Source organism: Schistocerca gregaria, chromosome 1, assembly GCF_023897955.1.
Source record: "Schistocerca gregaria isolate iqSchGreg1 chromosome 1, iqSchGreg1.2, whole genome shotgun sequence".
Lineage (NCBI taxonomy): Eukaryota > Metazoa > Arthropoda > Insecta > Orthoptera > Acrididae > Schistocerca > Schistocerca gregaria.
Genome location: NC_064920.1, coordinates 184,492,076 through 184,505,584, shown reverse-complemented (window position 1 = coordinate 184,505,584; position 13,509 = coordinate 184,492,076). Strand labels below are relative to the sequence as shown.

Sequence of the window (13,509 nt, the reverse complement as noted above, 5' to 3'; positions counted from 1 at the left end):
TGTGGGACACATCCAAATACACTGATGATGGAATTCATTTACTGGTGGTTTAGTAACAGTCATACCTGCCTTCTTCTTCTTCTCCTTCTGTTTTCAAATGGGCCAGCTAAGGACCACGATATTCAACTTTCCAGCCTGGAGAGGGACTTGATGTTTGCCCAGTAATCCCACATTATCTGGCTATGTTTCTCCTTTTCCTCCTTTGTCCAAAGGGCGCCGGTCTTTTTACGGGGTGATCTGTCCTGAAACCTCTTTTCTTTTAGTATGATTCTGAGAAGTACTCAGTTTCTAATGTCACTTTCAGTTAAGATCAGTTTCTGGATGTCTTTCATGACTTCTATCAGCCATGGTGTCTTCCAGCTCTTCCAGTAGTTGAGAGGTTGTTTGGTTAGTCTTGTTTGGTCCATCCTTGTGAAATGTCCATAGAAAATGAGACGTGTCTTCCTGGCTACACCTGTGATTTTCTTGGTTTGATATGTAGCTCCCAGTTTGATTGTCTTCCGTACTCGCCATCTGTTTTGACTGATGCCAGACTTTTTCTCAGGATCTTCCTCTCTTGAACCTCTAGTTTATCTGTCAAGCCTTTCCTGTTCAGATTCAAGCATTCTGAGGCACATAGGGCTTCAGGGCGGATAACTGTTTGGCAGTGTTTTAGTCTGCAATTGCAAGATAGGTATTTCTTCTTATAGATGTTCTTGGTTAATCAATATGCTAATTGTAGCTTATTAATCTGAGTTGTTAGTACTGTTCCTTTTGCTAGATGATGTTCCAACAATTCTCCTAGATACCTGAATCTTTCAACTTTCTCAATTTGACCTTGTTTCAGCTGTAGTTCAGTGGGAGTATCATTGATGTTGGTGAGGTATTTTGTCTTTTCTAGTGACAATTGAAGTCTTGCCTTGGCAGCCTGGTGTTTAAGCATATTGAGCTGCTACTTACACTGAGCTTGCTATAAGTGCCAGTTCTTCTGTGAAAGCTAAACATTCTACTACTAGTCCTTTCCATTTGCGTCCCAGGTAAATATTGCTCAGTATATTTTGTACTTCCATTTCTTTTCACCACTCTCTGATCATGTTATTCAGTGCACTGTTGAAGAGAAGAGGTGAAAGTCCTTCTCCCTGTCTAACACCTGTCTTTATGTCAAAGGTTTCTGAATGTGTTCCCCTAAACTTTACTCATGATCTAGTGTTACTCGGGTTCTTTTGGATAAGGCTGTGGGTTTTCTGGCCCAGGCCTGTTTCCTGCAAAATTCTCATAAGAGTATGTCTGTTGATTGAATCATATGCTTTCTTGAAGTCAATGAAGAAACTATGTACTGTTTATTTTGCTAGTTTAATTTGACTTAAGGATCTGTTCAGCACAAGAATGCCCTTTTCTAAAACCACCCTGATAATCTCCAAGGTTTGGGTCGATTTGGGATTCGGCTCTGTTCAATAATGTCTTAAGTAATATTTTATAGGTGACTGGTATCAATGAGATCCCTCTATAATTGTTGATGTCAGTCAAATCACGCTTCCTGTGTAAGCGATGGATCATAGCAGATGTTCAGTCATCTGGTAACTTCTCAGTGTCCCAAATGTTCTGTAGAATCTCGGTCAACTCGTTGATTGCTTTGTCTCCAGCCTGCTCCCACAGTTGTGCAACTATGGCGTCTTCTCCTAATGCTTTGCTATTCTTCAAAGACTGAATCATGTTTTTCACTTCTTCTTCTGTTGGAGGGTGAGAGTTTGGTTGTGTGGGACTGTCTTAATAGATAAAGGAGGTTTTAGGGGACTCACAGTTGATGAGATTCTCAAAATATTTGGCCAATATGCGGCAGTTGTCTTTGTCATTATAGGCTATGTTTCCATCTGGTTCTTTGAAGTATAAGCTGGGTGGGGCATACCTTCTAAGGTTTCTCTTGAAAGTTTGGTAAAAGTTTCTAGTATTATTCTTCTTGAAATCTTCATCTAATTGAATAATTGGTCCTGAATCTACTGACGTTTAACTTACCTGATGATTTTGGCAGTTAGCCAGCACTGTTCTATGAACTTCACCTTATTTGTTTCGGACTTCTGTGAGCTCCATCTTAGCCAAGCTGCTTGTCTCTTTGCAATCACTTGGTCTCAGGTTCTTGTCCAGCACTCATGTTTCTTTTGCTTCTTTAGTGGAGCGACTTTTGTTGTGGCTTTTACTAATTTGTCCCTTAGTTGGTCCTACTTGTTGCATTCATGAGCTAGTGCTTGCATTCACTCTGTAAGCTTATTGCACGTTTTCAGTTTTTCAAAGTCAAACTTGGTAAGATTGGGAGTTTGAGACTTTCTTGTATTCCTAGGGGACTTCTCTACAGGACGTCCTTGAAATGGCCACATGATCTATTTGAATCTCTCCTAGGAGTTTATTGGGTGAAGTCCATGTCTTCTGTTTTCTTGGTAGATGCTTAAAGGCCATTGATTTCATTACTTATGTTAAATGCTTTACAGTGTCTCACAAGTCGTTCTCCATTTCTGTTAGTGCACATGTGAGCTGGCTATTGCCCCACTATATATTTATACTTCCGCTGCTCTTTCCTTAACTGGGCATTAGAATCACCCAGCAGTATGACTGTATTCCGCTCTGGAATCTTGCCAATAGTGTCCTCGAGTCCTTCCCAAAATTGCTCTGTGCCTTCAGGGTTTCTCTTGTTGTCCTGGTTAATAGATACATGTACATTCACAATGGTGTAAACCTTATTGGAGCTATGAAATGTTAATAGGGACACTTGACTGTTAGGTGAATGGAAGTTGATAACTGAATCAAGTATTTTTTTACTGACAGTGAATTTAGTTCCCAGGCGAGGAATGTTCTTCATCTTCCTTCATCCCACTCTGCCCTTGAAGATTCAATAACCCTGAGATTACAAGGCATGTTCATCTGTATACCTGGTCTCTTGTGCCGCTGTGATAGGAATCTTGTGTTATGTCAGAATGTCTGTCAGATGCTTCAACTTGCCCATCTTGAGCAAGGAGTTGACATCCAGCATGGCGAAGTAGTTGCATTGTTTATGCCATATCTTGTTTCTATAGGTTTAAGCATGCTCCAACTCATCCTTGTAACTTGTTGGTATGGGATCCCCGGAATCCAAAGGCCCACTAACATTGTCAAAGGCGACGGTAGATTGACTACTGCCTGGGGTAATTATAATCGTAAGTTTGTCCTCCATGCTTTCGTTGAAAATGCTGTTGGGTGGATTAGGATTGTTACGACCTAATCATATTACTACCAAGGTTGTAAGCTCCAATAGGTTTACTCCCTTAGATTAGTTGCCTTCCAAGGCTATGGAGAACAACCTTCCTCTTGTTGTTCTTCCGCCTTCCTTGCCATTGAGAATGTATCACCATCTTCATCTGCCTTGGAGGCCATTGACCAGTTTTCACCTGTACCCTAATCAGGGATCCTTACAGGGTGCTAACAGCTGGGCCAACTGAACCCCAGTTTTTTTATGAGGTGTTACTCCTCCCACTCCTACTTCCTCATTGCTTGTAAGACGAGGTCCCGGGCTTGTGACTGGTATAGTGGAGTTACCTGACTTCTATTGAATTAAAATTACTACATTCTTCTTGAAATAAGAACATATTTTGCCTGTCTCATATATCTTGCATACCAGGTGAAGTACTTTTGGTATGGCACAGCCTCCCAAAGAATCAATCAATAATTCTGATGGAATGTAATCTATGACAGGTCTTGTGTTCACTTGGGTTTTTCAGTGTTCTGTCAAATCATCCTCACAGTATCATGTCTCCCATCTCATCCCCATGCACTTCCTCTTGTCTTTCCATAATATTAATGTTTCTAACGTATAGCTCTTTTATCAGTTCGTGCCACCATTTGACTTTCCCGTATTTTTACATAGTGTACTGACTTGCCATCTATGCTGTTTATATTCATGCAACTGATTTGCTTTTTCCAAAGGTTTTTATAATTTACCTAAATGCATCCTCTGTCTCTCCCATTGCCATGCATGTATCTACAGCTTTGCATTTCTCTTCTCACTATTCTAGATTTATCATTCTACATTCTGATTTATCATTCTACATTTCCTGTCATTTCACATTCTTCATTTCCTGTGTGATTATACTTTCTGTTTTCATCAGTAAAATTCAATATCTCATATGTTATTCAAGAATCACTTCTGTGACTTTTTCCCCCTTTTGATCCGATACTGTTTTCACTGTTTCAGCTCTGTATTAATTTCCCCTACTTCAGTCAATCATTTCCTAGTGCTTGTCTCTCAAAACTGCTTTAAACTCTCAACATCCTCTGGTTCTTCCAGTTGAGCCAGATCCCATCTCTTTAAATTCATATCTTTTTGCAATTTCTTCAGTAGTTATCTGCAGTTCGTAATCAATAAATTAAGGTCAACATTCCCATTTTTCCCTGGACATGTTTTCTATTTTGAAATGTGGTTTCCAGATCTCTGTCTTACCTCTATGTGATCAGTCTGAAACCTTCCTGGTGTCTCTAAGCCTCTTCCACCATTCTTTCATGATACTTAAACCAAGTGTTTGCAATGACTGAATTGTGTTGTGTCTAAATCTCTACAAAGCAGCTTCCCTCTTCAGTCATTCTACTACATTCTCTTCTCTTCCTTTTCCTGCTCATGAACTTCATATCCCCATGATAATTAAATTCCCATCAGCCTTAACAAACTATATAATTTCTTTTATCTCATCATAAATGCTTTTATTATCTTCATCTTTAACTGTATTCAACTTTTGTCCTACATTCATTATAACTAACTAGTCTCTCTTTTATCTTCCTGGATACTGCTTTGGACAGCTTTTAATAGAATAAATAGTATGTTTGATATGTGCCTCAATCAAGTTCTTCTAAAAAGAAATCCTTGTGAAATTGAAATCATGTACCTCCAATAAAGCAGTGTGTTCATGGAATATAATAAGATAATATTAGCTTTGTTTCCCTTTTCTCTTTTTATGGTTACTAAAATTGTTAGTAAATAGTTAACAGTGACAAGCAAGCCTTGCAGTGATATTCATTCACTATTAAGCTACCATGGCTTCCTGACATAGACATGAGCCAGAAATTGCTTGATACATAGGTTAAAGACATATGCATGTTTTGGAACTAGCAGCTTCTTCTTTTGGCAGAGAGGTTAAAGAGCAAAGAAGAGGGATGAAGGAAAAGGACTGGCAAGGTTTAGGAAATTGGGGGAATTCAGAACAGTTGCTTAGAAACCTGGATCAAGGGAGACTTACTGGACGAGATGAAAAGGAAATTGATGATACCAAGTTTTAGTACTGTTCACATTGGCATGCAGTGGTATTTCATGAGGTACAAATGCTACAATTTGATTTTCATGGTGTGAGACATACAAAAGTGTTTCTTGCTGTTGACGCCCACATTCAAATTTGTTTATCTTTGTGTAATACATGTGTGTGTGTATATTAATGACAATACTGAAGAATTGAGAAAAGGAGAGAGAGGTCCAGACAATACTGAATAAAAAAAAATACAGAAAAGAAAGAGTTGTTACACAGTTGATTAGTAATTCACTTCTTGAATTATGTTGATGTAAGCTATTTCTATCATTGTCAAAAAATTCTTGGAGTATGTCATTGTCCCCCTATCTCTTTTTCCATTACCTCTCTCTTTTAGTAACAGTACAATTTCCCAAGACATTAAACATTGTGTTTTTGTACATAATTTCTTTTAATACTAATAGATAATTTTGTCTTTCTTTTTGAAGATGTCTGAGAAAGCAGAGGAAGCCATTTGTGAACAAGCTTTAGCAGACATCCTGTACTTAACGGAAAATGAGGGGCGACTCCGTCTTGACATTTATGGATCATAACTGCTACATATTATTGGAGTTGTTGTTAACTTTATGATACTTTCAAGAGCTTTTTTTGGCAAAGTTGTAAAATATAATTTTGCTGATTGCCAAAGTGATATATATTTGTGATGTTAGTTTTGCTGTGAATACTATCTCAGTAAAATTATATACATAAGATACTTGAAACTATATTCTGTGATGATATTTATATTTTTTCTGTTCTGGTGTCAATGGAGCATCATGTCAGAGTATAAAGCACCATTTTAATTCCAGTGCATGAAGTTAGTGACTCACTGCATTTCACTTTGTAAAATGACTGTACGTTTTAACATTAGGAACAACCTGTAACAAAATGTGATAGCTGTGAGGGCTGCTGTACTTTAATGTTGTGCCTTAAATTTGTTGATTCTGTGAAACAATGGTTATTTACAGATATATATATATATATATGTATATAATATGGGAATTTATATATTTCCAGAAAAAAATGCATTTATCTCCAATATAATCATTGTGAATAAATGATTGTAAGCCATTTTCGGATGGTAGTGTATTTTTGTATAGAAATTTGAAAATACAGCTTGTGAATACCTTCTCTAATCAATGATTTAATTTAATGCGTAAAGCTTTTGAGAATCTTCTGGAACAGCTTACAGATCAAGCTTCTTGACTGTGTATTTTACATGAAGTGTGAGCTTACTGCATACACTGCCAGTACTAAGAATTTACTGCCTTTGGTAAAGTTGATGTTGAGAGAGGACCCATTCTATTAAATGTACTTTGTTGAATACTTAAGAAAGGAGTTCATTTCACCATGTAACTCTATTTTTTCCAACGTTGGATTCACTTGTAGCTAGGTAGTTGCAGCATACATATTTCATACAATGTGCTTTATTAAAAGAAAGAAAGAAAGAACAAACATGGAAAATATTATACTGGCTTTTTGTTTAATTTACCTCTTTCTCTACATTATTTTGACCTGTATGGATGTGAAATAGAATTTTACTTTTTGTAAAATTTGATTCGGATATTATCACATTAGAATGAATATTCACTCTGCAGATAAGTGTGTGCCAATTTGGAACTTCCTGACAAATCTGTGTGCCAGATCGGGACTCAAACCTGGTACCTTTGCCTTGCACAGGCAAGTGCTCTACCTACTGACCTATCCAGCATGACTCACAAATTGCCCTCACTGTTTTACTTACATCAGTTCCTCATCTCGTACTTCCCAAACTTCACACAGTTCCCTGGCATACCTCATACCTGGCAGGGCTAGCACTTTGAAGAAAGGGCATTGCAGTCCGGCACACAGTTTTAATCTGCCAGGAAGTTTCATTATCATAGTATTTTTCTAAAGCATAATTTTAAGTGTAGATAAAAAGTTGTATATATGTATTTAAGTTTCATCAGAATGTTTCAGTGTGTCAAGGATTGTAAGGCAGGGTCATGTATTAAGGGCACAACTCTTTTTAGTATGTATCTAGGTTATACCATAAGGAGAACAGTGAGAATTAGTGTGTCATATCTCAGTTAATGGAAGAATAATACAGTGCTACTCTAAGGGGAAGCCTCCAAATTTACTTTGGAGAGTAAAAATAGTTAACATGTTTTGAGGACTTAACATATGTGGGAGCCAAATTTATGATAATCTAGTGTGGATCTCAATATTGTTCACCAGTCAGCTTAAGAATCTTTCAACTGATAGTGACACCTGAAATGAAGAAAAGCATAAAAGCAGTACTGTTCTATGGTTTATTCCCAAAAATACGTTTACCAAGATTTAGTAGAATAGGGCATTATCAGAAATGGCTATATTTGATTAATTGATACTAGTGTTTTTCAAGTATTTCTACATTTGCAACACGTGGTCTGTCAAGTCATAGAACAAAAACATTATTGCCATTTTCAAGTTGTGGAATTAAATTATAATGCTGAGTGTATCCTGATTTGTAAAAAGAACAAGAATAATAATGTTGGTTGGTAATCAAAGAAGTGAACGTCATCTGTCATCCCATTTGCTTTAATGAAAATCTTCTCTTTCTTGGGTCACATACTATGAGGAACTGGAAAGTATCTGGAACAATTCATTATGCACCAAGTTTTGTAGCAAAATATTGCAAGAACTACTGTGAGGTATTTATTTGAGGCCATAATTTGATCGACCTGTGTCTACATGTTATTCCAATTACAGCAAAATACTTCTTTGTGTGATGTTGTCTAACTAGAACTTCAACCCAAACACAAAATTATAGCATCGTGCCACTAGAGGGATTGAAATAAAATATGAAATAAAATATGAAAATGTATCTTTTGAACAAGGCATTCTATTCCATTCTGTTGTCTTTTTACTGCCCCTTTTTTGTCTTTTTGTTGTATTATTGTGGTTTTGTCTTCTTTGTACTTTACAACTTCTCAGCATTTTGTAATTGGCTGCATATGTCATTAGTAATACTAACTACTCAGGCATTTAAATCATGTCTCTGATGCTCTGTTATTTCTGTTCTATTATAAACTCATTGTTATGTTTTTTCCTGACATGTGGCTTTAAATGGTAGTTCTCCTTTCATGTTGTCTTGTACAAGTTTTAATACCTCTGTTATTTCTTTGATTTCTTCTTCAAGCAGCAATTGTTAACAGTAACTCCACTAATTAGTATAAAAACGAAATTGTTTAGGCTTCTTGGGCTGCTTCATGATGTGCTGCTCATTAGTAGTGTTCTCTGAATACTTGGCTAAAAGTTGTTGGCTAAAAGTTGTTCATTTGTGTCTGTCATGTTTTCCAGTGCAAGGAGCTATCATTGTTAAAAACTGGGATTTCAAAGGCAAGATTATACTAGTTACAACATGCACAAAGGCATTTAAGCAATCATTCACCAAATGATACATGTGTGAATGGAACTGGAGAAAGCCCAGTAACTGATACAATAGGTTTTACTCTCCGTCAAGCGCTACACAGTGGTTTGCAGAATATGGATGTAAATACAGAAATGGAAACAGAAGATTCACCTTCCATTACTGGTGATAAACTAATATTTTCAGATTCATCAGCAAAAACATAATGTTAACATAACAAGGAAGTTTATGTTGTTATGTTAACTTTTACACTTGTTTTCATCTCTAAGGCACCAGGAAGAATAAATATGAATGAATTTATACCCGAACTACACAACAATATAAAAATTATTTGGATTACAGAACTGTACATGATCTCTAACTTTGTGGAAGCAGTATGGTGTGAAACCGCAAAGAGCAGCGATCAGAGCCTCTTAGTGACATGTTATGTGCCAAAGGGAGCCTGATTATGTTATGATTACTTTCCATACCTTGCAGTTTGTTTATGAATCCACAAAGAATCAATGTTAGTTGCTGATGGACCATGCTGAACAAGTTTCTGACTGACAGTATTCTAGACATCTTTAAAGGGTGACATGTCGGGCAAATATGTGAGCAAGGAGAGCAGTGAAGCTACCTGAAACATAGGACCATACCATGGGCTCTTAAACCTCCCAGGTGTAGCAGTTTCTAACCATATTATTCTCAGTTTGTAAACGAGATCACCTCTTGTATCCAATGGTTCCCCAAATACTTATTGTTAGTCCATTATGTTGTTCAGATGTGAAAGATGCAGTATCATGAAAGCAGCTGAATGTAAATGGAAGAAGTTAAAGAGTATTGTAAAGGGTTCGTAAAGTGGGTCCCAGGAAAGTTGTGAAGGATGGAAAAGAGCTGCTGTGGATCAAAAATAGTGCTCAAAATCTGTGACCAAAAGTAATGAGGGCATCATCTAGAATTTAAACATAACCAAAGCCTTGGAGACAAACAAAAACGGAATGACAAAATCAGTGTCAGGAGAGCAGTGCGTGAAGCATTCTCTGAATTCAAAAGTAAAATTCTATCTACCCATCTCCCAAAAATTGCCTCAAGCAATTAAACAGAGAACCGACTCGTGTAGATAACATCTTGGACCTACTGATAACAAACAGGCCCGAACTTTTCGACTCTGTATGTGCAGAACAGGGAATCAGTGATCATAAGGCCGTTGCAGCATCCCTGAATGTGGAAGTTAATAGGAATATAAAAAAAAGGGAGGAAGGTTTATCTGTTTAGCAAGAGTAATAGAAGGCAGATTTCAGACTACCTAACAGATCAAAACGAAAATTTCTATTCCGACACTGACAATGTTGAGTGTTTATGGAAAAAGTTCAAGGCGATCGTAAAATGCGTTTTAGACAGGTACGTGCCGAGTAAAACTGTGAGGGACGGGAAAAACCCACCGTGGTACAACAACAAAGTTAGGAAACTACTGTGAAAGCAAAGAGAGCTTCACTCCAAGTTTAAATGCAGCCAAAACCTCTCAGACAAACAGAAGCTAAACGATGTCAAAGTTAGCGTAAGGATGGCTATGCATGAAGCATTCAGTGAATTCAAAAGTAAAATTCTATGTACTGACTTGACAGAAAATCCTAGGAAGTTCTGGAATTACGTTAAATCAGTAAGTGGCTCGAAACAGCATATCCAGACACTCTGGGATGATGATGGCATTGAAACAGAGGATGACATGCGTAAAGCTGAAATACTAAACTCCTTTTTCCAAAGCTGCTTCACAGAGGAAGACCGCACTGCAGTTCTTTCTCTAAATCCTCGCACAAACAAAAAAATGGCTGACATCGAAATAAGTGTCCAAGGAGTAGAAAAGCAACTGGAATCACTCAACAGAGGAAAGTCCACCGGACCTGACGGGATACCAATTCGATTCTACACAGAGTACGCGAAAGGACTTGCCCCCCTTCTAACAGCCGTGTACTGCAGGTCTCTAGAGAAATGGAAGGTTCCAAATGATTGGAAAAGAGCACAGGTAGTCCCAGTCTTCAAGAAGGGTCATCGAACAGATGCGCAAAACTATAGACCTATATCTCTGACGTCGATCTGTTGTAGAATTTTAGAACATGGTTTTTGCTCGAGTATCATGTCGTTTTTGGAAACCCAGAATCTACTCTGTAGGAATCAACATGGATTCCAGAAACAGCGATTGTGTGAGACCCAACTCGCTTTATTTGTTCATGAGACCCAGAAAATATTAGATACAGGCTCCCAGGTAGATGCTATTTTTCTTGACTTCCGGAAGGCGTTTGATACAGTTCTGCACTCTCGCCTGATAAACAAAGTAAGAGCCTACGGAATATCATACCAGCTGTGTGGCTGGATTGAAGAGTTTTTAGCAAACAGAACAAAGCATGTTGTTATCAATGGAGAGACGTCTACAGACGTTAAAGTAACCTCTGACGTGCCACAGGGGAGTGTTATGGGACCATTGCTTTTCAAAAAATATATAAATGACCTAGTAGATAGTGTCAGAAGTTCCATGCGGCTTTTTGCGGATGATACTGTAGTATACAGAGAAGTTTCAGCATTAGAAAATTGTAGTGAAATGCTGGAAGATCTGCAGCGGATAGGCACTTGGTGCAGGGAGTGGCAACTGACCCTTAACATAGACAAATGGAATGTATTGCGAATACATAGAAAGAAGGATCCTTTATTGTATGATTATATGATAGCAGAACAAACACTGGTAGCAGTTACTTCTGTAAAATATCTGGGAGTATGTGTGCGGAACGATTTGAAGTGGAATGATCATATAAAATTAATTGTTGGTAAGGCAGGTACCGGGTTGAGATTCATTGGGAGAGTCCTTAGAAAATGTAGTCCATCAACAAAGGAGGTGGCTTACAAAACACTCGTTCGACCTATACTTGAGTATTGCTCATCAGTGTTGGATCCGTACCAGATCGGGTTGACGGAGGAGATAGAGAAGATCCAAAGAAGAGCGGCGCATTTCGTCACAGGGTTATTTGGTAACCGTGATAGCGTTACGGAGATGTTTAACAAACTCAAGTGGCAAACTCTGCAAGAGAGGCCCTCTGCATCGCGGTGTAGCTTGCTCGCCAGGTTTTGAAAGGGTGCGTTTCTGGATGAGGTATCGAATATATTGCTTCCCTCTACTTAGACCTCCCGAGGAGGTCACGAGTGTAAAATTAGAGAGATTAGAGTGCACACGGAGACTTTCAGACAGTCGTTCTTCCCGCGAACCATACGAGACTGGAACAGGAAAGAGAGGTAATGACAGTGGCACGTAAAGTGCCCTCCACCACACACCTTTGGGTGGCTTGCGGAGTATAAGTGTAGATGTAGGTGTACATGAAAGTCCTAAGAAGTTTCTATCTTGTACTGAATCAGTGAATGGATCAAAGAATCTGACCAGTCGCAGTGACCATACTGGCACCAAAGCAGAGCACAATAGAGAGAAGGTCAAAATACCAAAATCTTTTTCTAAAATTATTTCACAGATTAGGACCATAATGTAGTTCCTCCTTTCAGTTGTTGCATAAACATCAGAGTGACAGATATTGAAACAGGAAGTGTTAAGATAGGAAATCAATTAAAATCGCAAAAGGGGAAAGACAAATGGACCCGATGGCCAAACTCAGAAGCAAGCAGATAACAGCACACAAGTTTGCCAAGTCCATGACTACTGCAAAGCAATTGATGCAACTCTGCGCAGTTGTCTTATGATCAAAATATAAGCATATAGATTGTACCTGGATTCAAGAGTTCCTAACAAATAGGACATAGCATGTCATCACTAACAGAGAGGTGTCTTAAGATGTAATAATAGTTCCAGGCATCACACTGTAATACGACAATTACTGTTCACAATTTGCCACGTACTCTGTGTTTCCAGCAGTTATTTTGATTTTAACATTTATGATATCTGGACGGTACTGGGACTTGCTTATTTATCAAGTATTTTAATTTAAAACAATAAAAACTTGAGCTAGGACTATCAACAATGTAGTAAAAGACAGATAGCTGCTTAACATAAAGAAGACACATTTCAAGTTTCGGGTAGGCACAATTAAAAGAATAAAAAATAAAAAAGGCATTCTGGCACTAGATGCTGGAGTTGACTTGTGTGTGTGTGTGAGAGAGAGAGTGAGTGAGGTGCATTTGTTTGTGTGTGAATGATGTGCGTCTCTCTTTAACTGATGAAGGCTGTGACCAAAAGCTTTATGTAAGCGTCTTTTAATTGTGCTTGTCTGCAACTTGATGTATCTTCTTTATGGTAAGTATTGTAATTTGGTAGATTTTTCTGTGTATGTGTAAGATCACTCTCTGCTGAGACAGGTGGCTCAGTGCCATGCATACTTCGTGTTTGCTCAATAAATGTGTTTTCAGAGTGAAGTATCAGTTCTTGATGACAATCCCATTCTTGTAACTAATACACGAGTTCCTGATGGTTTGCTGGAAATAGTTTAGCAATTATATACATCCACTCGATCATGATAAAATCTGTACCTAAGGAGTGGAAAATTGCTCAGGTCACACCAATACCCAAAAAGGGAAGTAGGAGTAATCCACTGAATTACAGGACCATATCACTAACACTGATTTACAGTAGGGTTTTGGAACATATACTGTATTGAACATTATGAAGTACCACGAGGAAAACAATTTATTGACACGTAGCCAGCATGGATACAGAAAATATCGTTCTTGCAAAATGCTACTAGCTCTTTATACTCGTGAAGTAATGAGTGCTATTGACAGGGGATGTCAAATTTATTCCATATTTTTGGATTTCCAGAAGGCTTTTGACAATGTTCCTCACAAGTGTCTTATAACCAAACTGTGTGCCTA

At 38.0% G+C, this 13,509-nt stretch overlaps 1 protein-coding gene across 1 annotated transcript in view; it reads left to right on the top strand.

Moving 5' to 3' along the window:
- Positions 1–6,412, top strand: part of LOC126336389 (set1/Ash2 histone methyltransferase complex subunit ASH2-like) — an 82,714-nt gene extending 76,302 nt beyond the window's left edge. Inside the window, exon 11 of the mRNA XM_050000050.1 lies at positions 5,726–6,412. Coding sequence (XP_049856007.1) covers positions 5,726–5,830 — 105 coding nt within the window. The 3' untranslated portion in view covers positions 5,831–6,412. The remainder of the gene's footprint in view (positions 1–5,725) is intronic.
- The last annotated feature ends 7,097 nt before the right edge of the window (positions 6,413–13,509 follow it).